At 50.7% G+C, this 17,684-nt stretch overlaps 1 protein-coding gene and 1 long non-coding RNA gene across 2 annotated transcripts in view; both read right to left on the minus strand.

Annotated features, from left to right (window-relative positions):
- LOC137846970 (uncharacterized) overlaps window positions 1-17,684 on the minus strand; it is a 475,040-nt gene that overhangs the window by 325,883 nt on the left and 131,473 nt on the right. The gene's annotated exons all lie outside the window — the stretch shown is intronic.
- On the minus strand, window positions 6,459-15,133 carry LOC137847418 (olfactory receptor 14C36-like). The gene is made up of 3 exons (XM_068665694.1): window positions 14,939-15,133; window positions 8,561-9,485; window positions 6,459-6,649 (listed from the first exon to the last, which is right to left on the minus strand). The coding sequence occupies exons 1-3, from the start codon at window positions 15,131-15,133 to the stop codon at window positions 6,459-6,461; spliced, it is 1,311 nt and encodes a 436-aa protein (XP_068521795.1).

The following is a 17,684-nucleotide window of genomic DNA, read 5'->3' on the forward strand; positions in this document are numbered from 1 at the left end:
TCTCCTACACAATGCTGACAACAAATTACCATGAAACCTATCCGCACTCCACTGCCATAAGCTCAAAACACAGACTATAGTAAAAACCTTACCCTTCAGGTAACCCCAATTTTAGCCTTCCTCTTTAAATGTCCAACCATAAATGCCATTCTCTAAAGCATTTTCTGCTCATTTCTGGAGAAACAGAGAGACCCATCCCGACACGTGCTATCAGCCATCAGATGTGCCAGCTGTAGAAGACCCCTCTGGCAACCCCACCTGCATGGCCCTGCTGCCAGAGCCTCACAGTGTCAAGAGCCTGCAGATGTGTCCTGCCACACGCTGCCCTCTGTTGTTGCGCTCCTCAGTGCCTCCAAGCCCTCTCTCCTTCTCTCCTCTCTGTGTGCCAGCTGCGGTCAGAGCCCCCAGCCCTGCTGCGCTGTGCAGAGGAGCTGTTCCTGGGCACAGCTGTCTCTCTGCAGCGCTTGCCAGGAGCTCCCCTTGGGCCCAGGAGCCCGGCCCAGCTCAGCAGCACAGCACCCGACCGTGGCATCGCTTGCTCTGTGCCCTTGGGCTCCTTCGAGGTGTCCCCGAGGCCTCAGGGCTGACAGCTCCCGAAGGCAGCAGGGTCTCTGCTGGGGTGTGGTGGTTGAAGCAGACTGAAGTCATCACTGTCTGCTCCTAGATGAATTTGGGAGAGACTGATTTTAGGCTCTTAAAGTTTTATTGTCAAACATGAGAACAAATGTTTCCCTCCCTTAACTCCTATTGTGTTCCTACTGCACCGCAGGACACCTCAGCCACGACTGCCAGGGATCGTTTCACCCCTCTGAAGGTGTCCTAACAAGAGAGGGGGGAACTGAATGCTCTAAAAGGTTGTCCAAGAAGGGAATTGGACACTAAGACAGCATTTGTTGAGTTTTCCCAGTAATCCACATGTAAGATCCTCTACCCATACACAAATCTCTTCTTCCTCTCTCACATGACCGGCATGGAGACTTGGATGTGGAACACACTCAACACTGAGCTGGTGCCTGCAACCAAACACCTGCAGATGCCATGTTTCCTTCTGGGGACCATGCCCTACGGTCAGCCCTGGGCTGTATGCCATCCCTGTTCTCTGCAAGGCTCGAGTAGTGGAAGGTCTGGCTCCAGAAAGCAGCTGTACCTGAACCAGGGGAATTTCTCTCCTGTACAGGAATTATTTCTTCTCCTCCCAGCTATTCTTCTGTGGCCCCAGTGTCATACATATCTTCTGTGGTTTTGCCCCATTGCTGGAGCTGTCCTGCAGTGCCAAGGTGATACTCACGGTCTTTGATTTCATAATCTACATTTTGGATCCAATCTTTCTCTTCCCTCTCATGCAGCTTTCAGGTATGTGTGTGTCCTGTATTGGCAGGCCAAGGCCTTATCCACCTGCTCTTCTGTCCTCACGAGTGTCACTGTTTTCTATGATACTGCCATCACTGTCTGTGAGAAGCCCATAACAGCCCTCCTCAGAGATTTTAATGAAACCCTTTCCCAAGCAAACATCATCCTCCCGGTCACTCCTCAGGTTGCCTAGAGGTGGTGTGGGAATGGTGAGAGAGGTGTTGGTGGAGCTGCAGACGTTGTTATAAGACCTCTTCCAAAGACCTTGGAAAGGCCAGATAAAGGAGAGGTGTTGGTCAGGATTTTGAAAAGGCAGAGGTAAAAGGCATCTTCTACAAGAAGGCTAAACAGAAGGATGATTAAGACTAACTAAGGATTGATGAAAATGCCAGCTTTAAAGATAGCTCTCTAACCAAATCTAAACTAAAACCCTCAAAACTTCTCCTTATCTCAGATCCTGAGCAGGCACCTTGAGCAGAAGACCAATCCCTCCCTTGATACCGTTGCCATTCCCTTAACCCTGTAGGGTGAACTCTAATTCCTAAACACTAAAATGATCATCTGACCCCCAAAGCCCACCACAATGCACACAGCACATCTCAGCTTCAACTGCACTCCTATCCCTAACTTCAGCAGCTTGTCCCTTTGGGGCAGGGCAGGGACTGTGAGGTCCTGAAGCAGTCCCATGGCATTGGAAGAGGCATGTGAGGTGACAGGTATGTGATCAGATCAGAGGCCACAAGGAGAAGCTGGCTGGGAATGCTGGGATGAGGTCAGTTGTGCCTCAGGATGTGCTGGGCCTGCAGGAGGCACATGGCTGGGAAGGAGGCTGGGAGGTCACTTCTGTCTCTGGAGCTGACAGACCAGCAGGAGGAATGTGGCACAGATAGGGACCGTAAAGGCCAGAAGCATGCACAAGTCACTGAAGACGATGGTGAGGCACCTTCTGTTCTGGTCAGGTGATAGACCACAGGAAGGCTGATGGCATGGGAGTCATGCTTGAGGTAGAGCTAGTGAGACCATAGAATGAGAGAATGGCTCCTGTTGGAAGGGCCTTTAAAGGTCATCTAGTTCCAACCCCCTGGCCATAAGCAGGGATGCCCCCCCCCATGAGATCAGGTTGCCCAGGGCCCTCTGGACAGGAATCCCTTCCTCTGTTGCATCAGCTACACCTCTCAGCTTGGTGTCATCTGCACACTTGCTGAGGGTGCACTCGACCCCACAGTCACTAATAAACATATTAAACTGTACAGGTCCGAGGACAGACCCCTGAGGTACAACACTTGTCACCAGCCTCCACTTGGACATAGAGCCGTTGACCACCACTCTCTGCATGAGACCTTCAAGCCAACTCCTTATCCACTGAATGGTACACCCAACAAATGTGTATCTCTCTAATTGGGAGATCAGGATGTCATGTGGGACAGTGTCAATGGTCTTACAGAAGTCCAAGTAGATGACATAGGTCAGTCTTCTCTTGTTGTCTGATGTGGTCACTCCATTGTAGAAAGCCATCACATTGGTCAGGCATGATTTACTCTTTGGTGAATCCATGTTGGCTGTCTGAGATCACCTCTTTGTCTTGCATGGGCCTTGACATTGATTCCAGGAGGATCTTTTCCATGATCTTTTGAGGCACAGAAGTGAGGCTCACTATTTGGTAGTCCCATGGGTTCTCATTTCTACCCTTTTTAAAAATGGGAGTGATGTTTTCCTTTTTCCAGCCAGCAGGGAGTTCACCCGACTGCCAGAAGTTTTCAAATATGATGGAGAGAGGCTTGTCAACTACATCAGCCAGCTCCCTCAGGACCCTGGGATACATGTCGTCAGGCCCTGTAGACTTGCACGTGTTTAGTTCCTTCAGGTGGACTCAAACCTCCTCTTCACTTACAGCGAGTGGGACTTTGCCCCTCAGCCTCCATCTCAGGGTTCAGAGAAATTAAAGACTTGGGAAGCCTGACTGGCAGGGAAGACTGAGACAAAGACACTGCTGAGTACCTCAGGAATGTCTGTCTTTGCCAGTTCACCCTTCTCATCCATCAGATGGGGTACACTCTCCTTGGCCTTTCGTATCTGAGCAATATATCTATAGAATCTCTTCCTGTTATTCTTTGCATCCCTGGCTAAGCTCAGTTCCATCTATGCCTTGGCTTTCCTTATCCCATCCCTGCACATCTGAAACTGAAACTTGTGAGAGAGCCTGGGAAAAGTAGCCCTGGATACACAGAAGCCATTTGGGAAACAAAACTTGTAGGTCGGAAGCGTGATTTTGTGGAGGTGCAGAGCTGATGGGCACATTGTACAGGATGCTCCTAAAGACCTTTGTGTCCTTTTCCCTCCTGACTACAACGCCACATCCTTCTCTGGAATGGAGGAGCCAACAGAGGTGAGACAGATACATCAGTGTACCATCTCTGATGACATCTCAGAATGGTAAATGTCATCAGAAAGCTGATCCCAGTAAAATATGGGGAGGTCAGGAGCAGCCTGGACAAGAGATATGTGAGATTTTGGGGTGGGAAGAGGAGCATGGCCAGCAGAAATTAATGATTTCATAGAGGTAAGAGCATTCATGCAATGCCGATGCTGCAGTAACAATGACTTAAAACAGTAATGTATGTCCTTTACCTTACTGGAAACAGTGATTTTAATCCCTAAACCTAAATGCTACTACAACACTCTGAAAGGAATCAATTTTCTCTCTTGATAACTGTAATCCCTTCACTTAGCACTAACATTAAAATCCTCTATTTAACCCTAAACTCCTTGGCAGATGTAAAACACCCGTAAACCACAGAGCATGTCCATACCTTAAACACAGAGCTGACAGCACAAGCAGAACACCAAACACTCCCACTAAAACTTTGCATAATATCTAACCCAGAAAGTGAAAAAGAGATACCGAGGGGGCTAGAGAAAGCTCAGCTCTACCTCAGGATCTCCTGCCCCAGCAGGAGCAATGTGACTGTGGCAGGGACTGGGAGGTAACTTTTGTCTCTGCACTTGATAGGGCAGCAGCAGGAACGTGTCACAGAAAGGGACTGTGAGGTCACTTGTGTCTGGAGGTGGCAGGTCACCCTTGGCTTCTCCCTGGGATCTGCACTTTTGGGCTGACATCTGGCAGTGGCCCTGCTAGGCCAGCAGAAGGCACCTGCTTGGCATGCTGACTGGGGGATCCCCTCTGCCTACACACCCAGGAGGACCCAGGCAGAAAGAAGGCCCCAACATGGGTTGTCCTGTCCCTTCTGCCTGAGTCCAGGACTGCACAGCAGGAGGCACAAGGCTTGGCTGTGTCTAGCCAAGAAACTGCAAGGCCAGCAGCAGGCCCCTGGCTTGGAAGCTGCTGCTGAGGTGACTTGTGTCTGGTTGGCTGAGAGGCCGCAAGGAGCCTGCTGGGTTGGGATGCCTACTTCAGGAGTGGTTTCCACCCTGATGGAGCTTTCTTTGGTAGTAGGAAAGAGCAGGAAAGAAAAAAGTGCTACATAGTGTTCCATGGAAGGCTGGTACTGGTTACAAGGAGGAAGAAATGTCCCTCAAAGGGTCATGCTGTGGTGCCAGAGGTCACCCTCTGATTAGACACTTGCTTTGTGTTTCAAGAAACAGCTGGTGAGGGCTGACAAGAAGTCAGTGAAAGCAAGGGATGAGAGCAAGATGGTGAACAGAGATGGGTGTCTGCAGACTTCAAGAAAATAGGGCAATGTGTGGGACATGATTGGAAAGCCTGCAAAGGAGAAGGCAGAGGGTTCTGGTAAAAAGGCAATGACTCGTCTGCCGTGAAGTTTTGTCCCCTTAGCTAGAGCTTAGGAGGAGATATGTTATATTCATTGTGGTGGGGCCTCATCGATTCCTTTCAAGATGTGCAGCAGCTCAGAGGCTTCACACCACTGTTCTTGTAACGGCATCACACTGCCCACCCCATCCCACAGATCCCCAGGAAAAGCCTTGAGGCAGACATGGGAGTGCAGGATCTCCTCTCTCAGTTCCAGGGGTCAGGCCTTGCCACTTCTGCTTCACTAAAACCAACCAAGGCTTTTCTCAACACAGCGCCTTTGCCTGTCTGTAACCATGGCCTCCAATTATCTGCCCTAACACATCCCTGGGGAGGCTTTTTTAGTAACAGCCCTCAATGGGGCCCATTTATACTCCAAGTCACTTCAACTTTTCCTTCTGACTTTACTTGCTCAAGCAGTTATATCTCTCTCAGTACCTGAGCTTCACAGACTGAGCACCAAAATGCACCATGGAGCTCATTAAAATGCAGAAACTCCTAGCATTTCTTCCATATTATTCTTCAAGCCTTCACGCCTTGTGTAGCTAATTGCAGAGCTTGCATGGCGTAGCTAAAGGAAAAGATTTGACAAAGCACATAATAAAAATATTTTATTGTTTCAAAGGCTGAATGTTGTTGCATTTCAGTTTGGAGCACCATTCTCCTCTTGCTATTCATCCAGGGTTATTTCTTTGGAGACCTCCATCGGGAGGAAAATCAGAGTGTGGAGGTCTGACACCTCCACTGCCAGCAGTGGTCTTTGTCCCTGTAACTGTAGCCCAGCCCAGCACATGAAACCCTTTCTAACAGAAGTCAGGTGTTCCTTGGGAAAGAATTAAAATATAAATAAAATAAAATAAAATAAAATAAAATAAAATAAAATAAAATAAAATAAAATAAAATAAAATAAAATAAAATAAAATAAAATAAAATACATTTGAAATGACCCTTGGATCCTGAGAAATTCAGCGTGAATCTCAGTAGACACCTAGACATCTATGGTGTCTCTTGGGTCTTCTGTGGAAAACTCAGGGTGAAAACTAAAGAAAACATATCTTCGAGTGGCTCTAGCTAAACCCATGAGCTTGGCCTCTTTTGGGAAATTGTCCACTTCCAGCCACGGAAACCTAAATTGAGTAATGTGAAAAGACCTGCCCAGTCAATAGAGTAGGGCAGAGTCCTACTTCCTGTGCTATAGATGAAGAAATCAAAAAGAATTGCATTGTGCCTGACACTACTCTGGGACGTGTCACCCAGGTCAGGCAACTTTACCTTAGTGCTGACAAGTCCATCACTAAACCATGCTCCCAAGCTCTACATCTACCCCTTGGCTCTCCAGTCAATGACCCAGCTCATGGATGGCAATCAGGGAGTCTCGGTTAGAATGACGCTGCCTCAGGTGTGCCACCATGGTAGCCATTGGCACCTGCTGTTCTTCAGCCCTCAGCAAACCCCCAACAGAAGGGTTCTGTGAAAGGCCAAGCAAGGTAGACTCCAAGACAGTTAACTGTTGGCACCCCCCTGTCACTCCAGAAATACAGGTGGGTTGCGCCTCTTTCTGTCTTGATGGCATTAGGAAACACTGTGCACCAGTGTCCAGTGGAGCCTGACATATTTGTGGGTCTGATGTGTCAGGCCATTAAATACACCCAGTCCAGTAAACCAAATTGTCCCTTTCCTCCCCGCCTTCCTCTGGCTGGAAGCAAGACCCCTCTATTCCTGCTCATATTATTCATTACTGTGTCTGGTAGACAGCTCACTGGAAACACATCCCACCACGGCAGGGGAGAAGGTGACAGCCAAGGGATGAATTTCAGTGACGGATTTGGGGCCCAGCAGAGACAAGGAGTCAAGGCAGTGGGTTTGGGGAGGCCAGCAGAAGCAGCCCAAGGGGTGGTGCTGCTGGTGAGGACACGTTTGTGGCAGCAGCCGGAGTGGGCAGCAGCTGTGTGCAGGCGAGGGGAGGCCAGGAAGCGCATGCCAAGAGCGCTCCTGCCAGCAGAGCCAAGGCCGGGACTGAGCCCAAGGGCAGAGGCAGGCCCAGGGCAGGGGGCTGCAAGGGCCATGCTGAGCTCCCTGCCCCTGCAGCAGCCGCCCTGGCCCTCGGCCTCCTCTCCCCTGCCCCTGCAGCTCTGGGCTCCCTTGGCGCAGCCCTGGCTCTGCAGCACCAAGCCCTGCTGGGAGCCCTCCCCTGCATGCTGCCACTGCACCCTGACTCTGCTGTTGCCCTCTGCCGGGCACTGCCCAGCCCAGCCCAGCCCCTGCCCATCTCTCCCCACCTCCCTGCCCTCTCCCCAGCACAGCCCAGCCCAGCAGCCCAGGCTGAGCTGGCCCCAGAGCAGTGCCCACCGCAGGCTGCTGCAGGGCTCTGGGCACAGCCACCAGAGCCCCAGCCCCTCGTTAGGCACCGCAGCTGCTGCCACAAAGGCGGCTCTGGGCCTCCCCAACAGCCCCTTCACTCAGGAGATGGAACACCCCTGAAGCTGCAGGAGCCCTGCTCTCCTGCTTGGCAGATCCCCAGCACACAGTGTCTGTGCCCCACAGGGCCAGCCCCGTTCCCCAGGCCAGCACAAGGGGCCTGGCCCAGCCACAGAGCAGCTCTAGATTCCTCTCCAGCATGTCTTTACCTATCAGACCCAATACCAGTGGACACTCCCAGGCCTGTCAAGGCCAATTATTGTTTGCTGAGCCATGGCTAGCCAAGAAGGTAGCTTCCAGTCCAGCACTACAGTGAGCACTCTGAAATTCTGATCCATGGTGAAGCTCCAAAAAGCAAGAGACCCATACATGCAGCAGTTCCTTGGGTATATTCCTTCCACCAACTTTGGAAGAGCTGTGCAAAGAAAGAGATGCCCCTTTACAGACAAAAAACTGTCAGCAAGATGCATGAGATCTCAGTGGGAGAGCACAAGGGAACAATGTGGAAGCCAAAAGAGAGCAGCAGTGAAAAGGCCACGTCCTGCTGCTGGCCATGGCCATGGCTCCAGGGAAGCAGCAGCCCCAACCCGAAGGCAGCAGAGAGGCAGAGCCCAGCGGGCAGGGAGGGGCAGCCCCGAGGGCCACCAGGGCTACTCCTGCATATGGTAGCTGGGCTCTTGGCCCTGAGCCCCTCCTGTGTGCTGGGGCTGCTCCCCCAGCTCCAGAGGAGATGGGAAGAGATGTCAGCTCAGACCAGTGAGGTTCTCATACATTTTTTCATTGTCTATATCTACTGAGGAAGCCTAGTTTTATAAGTAAATTAGATTACCTGATCAAAGTAATTAAAATAATAAACAGGCAGGCTGCTAAGATTAATATTTAACTGAAAATGTTATCATGTGTTTGCTAAACTAGTTCTAAGGTATATTAGAAACGAAAAATTATCTCAACTCTTTTTGGATATGCTAGAAGAATGGATAAATTGATGAGAACTTTAGTGATGCTTTAACAAATGTTTAAATTGTTTGTTTATAACATCCTTCAATTCCTGGTTCCTAATGCTGTAGATGAGGGGGTTCACTGCTGGAGGTACCACCGAGTATAAAAATGACACCACCAGGTCCAGGGATGGAGAGGAGATAGAAGGGGGCTTCAGGTAGGCAACTGTGGCTGTGCTGACAAACAGGGAGACCACAGCCAGGTGAGGGAGGCACGTGGAAAAGGCTTTGTGCCGGCCCTGTTCAGAGGGCATCCTCAGCACTGCCCTGAAGATCTGCACATAGGACAGCACAATGAAAACAAAACAACCAAAGGCCAAAAAAACACTAAAAACAAGAGCCCTAACTTCCCTGAGGTAGGTATTTGAGCAGGAGAGCTTGAGGATGTGGGGGATTTCACAGAAGAACTGGTCCACAGCATTGCCTCGACAGAGGGGCAGGGAAAATGTGTTGGACGTGTGCAGGACACTATACAGAAAGCCACTGCCCCAGGCAGCTGCTGCCATCTGGGCACAAGCTCTGCTGCCCAGGAGGCTCCCGTAGTGCAGGGGCTTGCAGATGGCAACGTAGCGGTCGTAGGCCATGATAGTGAGAAGGAAATACTCTGATCCAAACAAGAAGACAAAAAAGAAGACCTGTGCAGCACATCCTTGATAGGAGATGGCCCTGGTGTCCCAGAGGGCATTGGCCATGGCTTTGGGCAGAGTGGTGGAGATGCAGCCCAGGTCGAGGAGGGCAAGGTTGAGGAGGAAAAAGTACATGGGGGTGTGGAGGTGGTGGTGGCAGGCTACGGCGCTGAGGATGAGGCCGTTGCCCAGGAGGGCAGCCAGGTAGATGCCCAGGAAGAGCGCGAAGTGCAGGAGCTGCAGCTCCTGCGTGTCTGCGAATGCCAGCAGGAGGAATTTAGTGATTGAGCTTCTGTTGGTGTCGTGGTTTAACCCGGCTTGCAGCTAAACACCACACAGCCGTTCGCTCACCCTCCCCCCTCCCTCTCTGGGACGGGGGAGAGAAATGGAAAGTGAAGCCCGTGAGTTGAGATAAAGACAGTGTAATAAGACAGGAAAATAATAATAATAAAAATAATAATAACAATAATAATAATAATGATACAATGGTGATAATAGGAAAGTAATAATAATATGTACAAACAAGTGATGCACAATGCAATTGCTCACCACTCGCTGACCGATGCCCAGCCTAACCCCGAGCATTCCGGCCCCCTCCCCCCGGCTAGCCACCCCTATATATTGTTTAGCATGACGTCAGATGGTATGGAATACCCCTTTGGCTAGTTTGGGTCACCGGTCCTGGCTCTGTCCCCTCCCAGCTCTTACTGCACCCCCAGCCTGCCCGTTGGCAGGACAGAGCAAAAGGCTGAGATGTCCTTGGCTTAGTATAAGCACTGCTCTGCAACAATTAAAGCATCGGGGTGTTATCAGCACTCTTCTCATCCTAAGCCAAAACACAGCATTCCACCTGCTACTAGGAAGAAAATTAATTCTAACTGAAACCAGGACATCTATCCACCCCTTATTCCATACCATTTATGTCATGCTCAGGTTACACTCTTTTCCATACATTCTGATTAGTCACCATTTTCATGTAGGGTATATAGTAGTCATGGTAGTGATAACATACAGTGTTATATAGTAATTAACATGATATAATTCAATTCATGGGCTATTCTCACCCAGTATTAAATCCCCTTGAGGTACAAACAGGACCTCTCCATTCTTTTGCATCACCCACCAAGTGTATCCAGGTCCCTGAGCGAAAGCAATTCCACGAATCGGTTTGCCTTTTCCTGAGGCAGGAGTAGCCCAGACTGTCTTACCCAGCATATTTTTTACATGCACTACAGGAACTTTATCCCCATCTACAGTACGTAACAGGTTGGATTGGGCAGGTCCAGCTCAGTTGGTAGATCCCCTAGTATTGACTAACCAGGTGGCCTTTGCCAAATGCGTGTCCCAATTTTTGAATGTCCCAGCGCCCATTGCTTTCAATGTAGTCTTTAACATTGTATCGTTCAACATTCCCGGAGGCTGGTGCATGATAGGGGATGTGATACACCCACTCAATACCATGTTCTTTGGCCCAAGTGTCTATAAGGCTGTTTCGGAAATGAGTTCCATTGTCTGACTCTATTCTTTCTGGGGTGCCATGTCGCCATAGGACTTGCTTTTCAAGGCCCAGGATGGTGTTCCGGGCGGTGGCATGAGGCACAGGATATGTTTCCAGCCATCCGGTGGTTGCTTCCACCATTGTAAGTACATGGCGCTTGCCATTGCGAGTTTGAGGGAGTGTGATGTAATCAATCTCCCAGGCCTCTCCGTATTTATATTTCAGCCATCGTCCTCCATACCAAAGAGGCTTTGACCGTTTGGCTTGCTTGATTGCAGCACATGTTTCACAGTCATGAATAACCTGTGCTATAGCGTCCATGGTCAGGTCCACCCCTCGATCACGAACCCATCTGTATGTTGCATCTCTACCTTGATGGCCTGAGGTGTCATGGGCCCATCGGGCTATAAATAATTCACCTTTATGCTGCCAATCCAGGTCCACCTGAGCTACTTCAATCTTAGCAGCCTGATCTACCTGCTGGTTGTTTTGATGTTCTTCAGTAGCCCGATTCTTGGGCACATGAGCATCTACGTGGCATACTTTCACAGCCAGGTTCTCTACCCGAGCAGCAATATCTTGCCACAATGCAGCAGCCCAGATGGGTTTGCCCCTACGCTGCCAGTTGTTTTGCTTCCATTGCTGTAACCATCCCCACAGGGCATTTGCTACCATCCATGAATCGGTGTAGAGATAGAGAACTGGCCATTTTTCTCGTTCAGCAATGTCTAAAGCCAGCTGAATGGCTTTCACTTCTGCAAACTGACTCGATTCACCTTCTCCCTCAGCAGCTTCTGCAACTCGTCGCGTAGGACTCCATACAGCAGCCTTCCATCTTCGATGCTTCCCCACAATACGACAGGACCCATCAGTGAACAGGGCATATTTCTTTTCATTCTCTGGTAACTGGTTGTACAGCGGGGCTTCTTCAGCACGACCCACCTCCTCCTCTGATGATATCCCAAAGTATTTGCCTTCTGGCCAGTCCATGATCACTTCCAATATTCCTGGGCGACTGGGGTTTCCTATTCGAGCCCGCTGAGTAATCAGTGCAACCCACTTGCTCCATGTAGCATCAGTTGCATGGTGCGTAGAGAGGACCCTTCCCTTGAACATCCAGCCTAGTACCGGCAATCGGGGTGCTAGGAGGAGCTGCGCTTCAGTACCGACCACCTCCGAAGCAGATCGAACTCCTTCATATGCTGCCAATATCTCCTTTTCAGTTGGAGTATAGCGGGCCTCAGATCCTCTGTATCCCCGACTCTAAAACCCCAGGGGCCGACCTCGAGTCTCCCAAGGTTCTTTCTGCCAGAGGCTCCAGGTGGGGCCATTCTCCCCGGCTGCAGTGTAGAGCACATTCTTTACATCTGGTCCTGTTCGAACTGGCCCAAGGGCTACTGCATGGACTATTTCCTGCTTGATTTGTTCAGAGGCTTGTCGCTGTTCAGGGCCCCATTCAAACTCATTCTTCTTACGGGTTACTTGGTAGAGCGGGTTTACAATCAGACTGTAATTTGGGATGTGCATTCTCCAAAACCCCACAACACCTAGGAAAGTCTGTGTTTCTTTTTTGTTAGTTGGTGGAGACATAGCTGTTATTTTGTTGATCACATCCATTGGGATTTGACGACGTCCATCTTGCCATTTTATTCCTAAAAACTGGATCTCTCGTGCAGGTCCTTTGACTTTATTTTGTTTTATGGCAAAACCAGCTTTCAGAAGGATTTGGACTATTTTCTTCCCTTTCTCGAAAACTTCCTCTGCTGTGTCACCCCACACAATAATGTCATCGATGTACTGCAGATGTTCAGGAGCTTCCCCCTGCTCTAGCGCAGACTGGATCAGTCCATGGCAAATGGTAGGGAATGGAGGAGGGTTTCAGGTACGCAAGCATGACAGCACTGACAAACAGGGATACCACGGCCAGGTGAGGGAGGCACGTGAAAAAAGGCTTTGTGCTGGCCTTACTATAGAGACGAGAGGACTGTCACCTAGATCCACACGGTCTAATCCAAATCGATTGCTCCTACCCATGGCAGCTGGGCTCTTGGCCCTGAGCCCCTCCTGGATGCTGGGACTGCTCCCATAGCTCCAGAGGAGATGGGAAGAGAAGGAAAGTCAGACCAATGAATTTCCGCTGACATCTTTATTGTCTTTAACTACGAAGGAATCCTGGTTCTGTATGTCCATTAGATGATATAGTAAAAACTACCACAAGATGTAACATTCAGAATTCTGACAACTAGAGTATTAAAAACAAAATAAAACATTGTTAAAACATTAACAGAGAAAAATAATTTTAAAAATGTTGTATCATTTTCCCAAATACCCTTTATTTTCTGTTAGGATTATTATTAATGACAATGTTATGATAACACTAGTAACGATAAAAATGATATGGTATAATATGAATCAAAATATTTGCATATTATTAAGAATACATCCTCTGAACACATCACGGATGCTTAAGCTTGTCGTAAGGCAGCTCTGTAAGAAGCTGGCCTGCTTCCTGGTGAGCAAGCAACACTGTTCAAATGGAATCCCTTGTGGTGCCCAGGCACTCTTCCTCCTAGGCACTGCTCACTCTGCAGGGTCCCAGTCTGCCCTGATGTGTGGGGTTCCTCTTCTTCTAGTGCAGGACTGGGTTCTTCTTGTAAATGTCAAGACATTTGTATAGGGAAAATCCTGTAGTTTCTCAAGGTTCCCCTGGACAGATGCTCCATTCTGTCAGCTCTTAATGTCTGTAGTCAGATGGCTCACCCTGATTGTGATGATCTGGGGAACTACAGGCCTGTCTGTCTGACCTCTGAGCCGGGGAAGCTCATGGAGCATATTGTCTTGAGTACCATCACACAACAGGACAACAAGGTGATGAGACCAAGTCAGCATGAGTTTACCAAAGCAGGCCCTGCTTGACAAATCAGATCTCAATCTATGACAAGGTGATGTGCTCACTGGATGAAGGAATGGCTGCGGATGTGGTCTACCTAGACTTCAATAAGGTTTCTGAAGCCATTTCCCGCAGCATTCTCCTTGGCAGAAACCAACTGCACAAGGCTGGGATGGATGCACGCTTCATTGGGTTAAAAAATGCCTGAATGGCCGCGTCCAAAGAGTTGTGGTGAATGGAGCTAAATGCAGCTGGAGGCCACTCACTAGTGGTGTCCCCCAGGGCTCAGTACTGGCTCCAGTTCTCTTCAATATCTGCAGTGATGATCTGGATGAGGGGATCGAGTGCACCCTCAGTGAGTTTGTAGACAAGACCAAGTTAGGAGTGAGACTTGATCTACTCAAGGGTAGGAAGGCTCTGCAGAGGGATCTGGATAGGCTGAACCCATAGGCTGAGGCCAACTCTATGAAGTTCAACAAGGCTATGCGCTGGGTCCTGCACTTGGGGAACAACAATCCCACTCATGCAGGGAGAAGAGAAGCTGGACAGTTGCCTGGGGATAAGGGCCCTGGGGATAGTATAGATAGTCGGCCGAATATGAACCAGCAGTGTGCTCACGTGGCCAAGTGTTGCCTTCAGGGGGCAGTGGCAACCTGGTTCAGGAACGGCACGGCGACCAACCCCAGGCCACTTGGTCCATCGGCTCACAGACACCAATGTGGTGGATGGCAAATGGCGTTTATTGTCGAGTCACATGGGGTTATATACCCGAGGCCCATAGCATCACTTGCGCTTGCTTACATCACAGACCACACGCTACTGTCCATCAAGGGAAGGGCTCCACCTTTCCATACAGCGTGACGTCTTCCGGCCGCCAGACCCTAACTACCCACATTTCCCCCCTCCCTATGCACAACCAAATTAGCTAAAATATAACCATCTAAAAAACAATTCTGATAACAATCTTAAGACGTAGACATCATAACTGAAATAAAAAACATAAGGCACAATAACCAGGAGAAAACTAGGAGGTAACTGGTAACTCTGAGTAAATACACTCTTCAAGTAGTTGTTGGTGTTCTACCAACATAATGTTAACTTTCTCTAACCAACTTTTAACAAACAACACAAGCTTATTTAGTATTCAAGTTCCAAAGATAAGATCACACAAAGGCATCGCAACCTCCCACCCACGGAGGCCGCTTCGCTGTTGTCTGGATTCTACCAGTGTGGAACTCTCAGACTTAGACAGAACGCTTGCTGACTTATTGTCTTCTCATGTCATCGGGGTATACAGATTACGGGGGTGCCCGATGATCCGTTCCTGTGAACAGAAACTCAGTTTTCATTAGTTTTATTCTGAGTCGCGGTCGGGTCACTGTGCCAAACTGGTGCCAGTGCCCGATCCACCATGACCTGACAGATAGTAGGCGAGTTGATCATTCCTTGTGGCAGCATTTTCCACTGGAAGTTGGGGCGTCCGCTGTTTGGAGCTTCTCTGGCCGCAGGAGTTGCCATAACTTCATGGGCCCTCAGGCCCTGGACTTGCACCTGGGGGGTGATCACTGTTGGGTCCGTACCCATTAGCCGCTGTAGGCTAGAGCCATAGAGTGTGTGATCCGCCCCAGTTACTTGGGCCAGTTGTCTCATACAGTTGTCCCCCCATTCTCATTTAAAAATGATCATCCCCCCCCATCAAAGATCAGTCCACAAGTTTGTTTTATATCAAACGGGAGCATGTCATCTCCCCTGAAAACACCATCTATGAGGGTGGAGACCATTGCAGAATGAAGCCCTTTATCCACAATGGCTTTAACAATCCCTTGTACATCCTTAGGGTTTATTGGTGAGTGAACCCTCTGCCCCCTGTCTGTCACCCAGACCGGCAACGCTAGCATGGCCGATAGAGCCCAGACGGCACACGCAATCTTAATTTTCCTCCAATCCGTGAGAGGAATTTCTCCCCCTCGCGGTGCAGCTTTATTTCGGATGGGGATATTTTTGCTATCTGTCCCCATTTCCTCCTCCGAATTTGAATCGGTATCTGATCCGGAGTCGGAGCTCGACTGACTGGTCACCTCCGAGTTCTGGTACCCTCCCATCGAGTTCGGGCCCCGCCTACCACCCCTGCGGGCGAGCTGCTCCCTGCTCTGGCCCCGCCCCCCACCCCTGCGGGCGGGCCGTTCTCTCCCTCGTGGCTCGCCCCGCCGCCTTCTCGGCGAGGTGTTTTCCCCACAAGAGCATTTTTTCGGATGGCCATTCTGATTGGCTCTCTGCCCCTCTCTCACGCTTTTACCTCCTACCCGGTCGCCCCCACAGCCATTCTCTTTCTCCCATTTGCACGTGTTAGTAAAACCTAGCCCTTCTTTCCCGTTCCCGCCGGAGGCTTCTTCGCCCCACCCTTCGTCTTCTAGTTCGGCGCCGTATTGGGGCACACATGGCGGTGGTCTCTCCCAGATTTCCTCAGGCTCTGGTTCCCCACCGCCACCCCTGGCTTCCTCAGCTGAGCCAACCCATAGCTTCCATAATTTTGATACGACCTTCACAAGGGCTTCCATCTTCCTTGTTGGTCCGGGAGAGTCCTCCCCGCCGGGCTGGTCCCGCCACTCCGGCCGCCATTCACCCAAATCCAGGAGTTTTCCCGGGTTTCGGCACGACTTGTTGCCTTCAGGGGGCAGTGGCAACCTGGTTCAGGAACGGCACGACGACCAACCCCAGGCCGCTCGGTCCATCGGCTCACAGACACCAATGTGGTGGATGGCAAATGGCGTTTATTGTCGAGTCACATGGGGTTATATACCCGAGGCCCATAGCATCACTTGCGCTTGCTTACATCACAGACCACACGCTACTGTCCATCAAGGGAGGGGCTCCACCTTTCCATACAGCGTGACGTCTTCCAGCCGCCAGACCCTAACTACCCACATACCTCACCTACAAAACACCCCCTTTTTGGGCCAGGACCTGCCCAGGTAGAAATTATCTGGTTGTGATCCTCCAAGCTCATGGCACACCTGCTGGGCTCCCAGGCTCTCTGCCACACAGGAGCCAGTTCCATGCCAGTCCTGGGAGGCTGTAGGGCAGGAGGGACCTTGCAGGCAATGTTCCAGCCCCATGTCTGTTGGCAGTCTCTCAGCTCCTTGTGCACAGCGGAGATCACACTCAAGTCCAGAAGCCTGAAGCCGGCCTAGAAGACACTCAGGGAAGCACCCTCCCACTCCCAGCCCCAGCCCCAGCCCCAGCTGGTGGTGCTGCTCTGCAGAGTGAGGGGGCTGTGGTTCCTGGGGCATGGGGACACTCTGCACGGCCATACTGGGCAGGCTGGGAGGCAGACCCAGCTCATGGGGTCACTGCCATTGCCCCAGGGCTGCAAGGAATCACTCGCCAGGCTCCTTTGCTGGGGCTGCTGTGTGCCCTGGGGCTGCAGAGCTCTCCTCGGCCTGCTCACACCAGATTGAGCACTTGAGCTCTGCTCAGTCCACCTCGGAGGAGATCCCCCCTTAGGAGGGAAGTGCTGCAGTGGAGGCCAGCTGTGCCACTGCCGTGCCCACTGCCTGTCCCTGCCTGCAGTCCCAGCACAGCCCCACAGCAGCACTGGCACCAAGCTCCAGGAGCAGCTGGGCCTGACCCCACCACAGGGCTCAGCAGGAGAGGGTGGCAGTGGCAAGAGAGCAGCTCTACATGCCCCAAGCAAGGTAGAATTTTCTTTTGTTATCTAGTCGTTATCCCTGTAACGGTTAGCATGATGAACATGGTCAGGGATTTCTCTGAGAAGAAAGTTGAGACAGCTGGGAGCACTGAAGTTGCAGTAGAAGTGAAGATGGACAGAATATTCTTGTTTACACTTACCTTGTCAAGGGCTGTGCAGGTTTCTCCTGGAAGGCAGCTCTCAGCATCCTCCCACTGACAATTGCCCTCAAGCCCTTTCTCCTTCTCTCCTCTCCCCATGCCAGCTGCAGTCAGAGCCCCCAGCCCTGCTGCGCTGTGCAGAGGAGCTGCTCCTGGGCACAGCGCTGTCTCTGCTTCATGGGACTTTCTGAAATGTGTTTTCTCTGTCTCACGAGCCTGGCACAGCTCAGCAGCACAGCACCAGCCCAAGGCACTGGAATCACCCCTCTGGGGGCTTGGCTGATGA

Source organism: Anas acuta, chromosome W (assembly GCF_963932015.1).
Source record: "Anas acuta chromosome W, bAnaAcu1.1, whole genome shotgun sequence".
Classification (NCBI taxonomy): domain Eukaryota; kingdom Metazoa; phylum Chordata; class Aves; order Anseriformes; family Anatidae; genus Anas; species Anas acuta.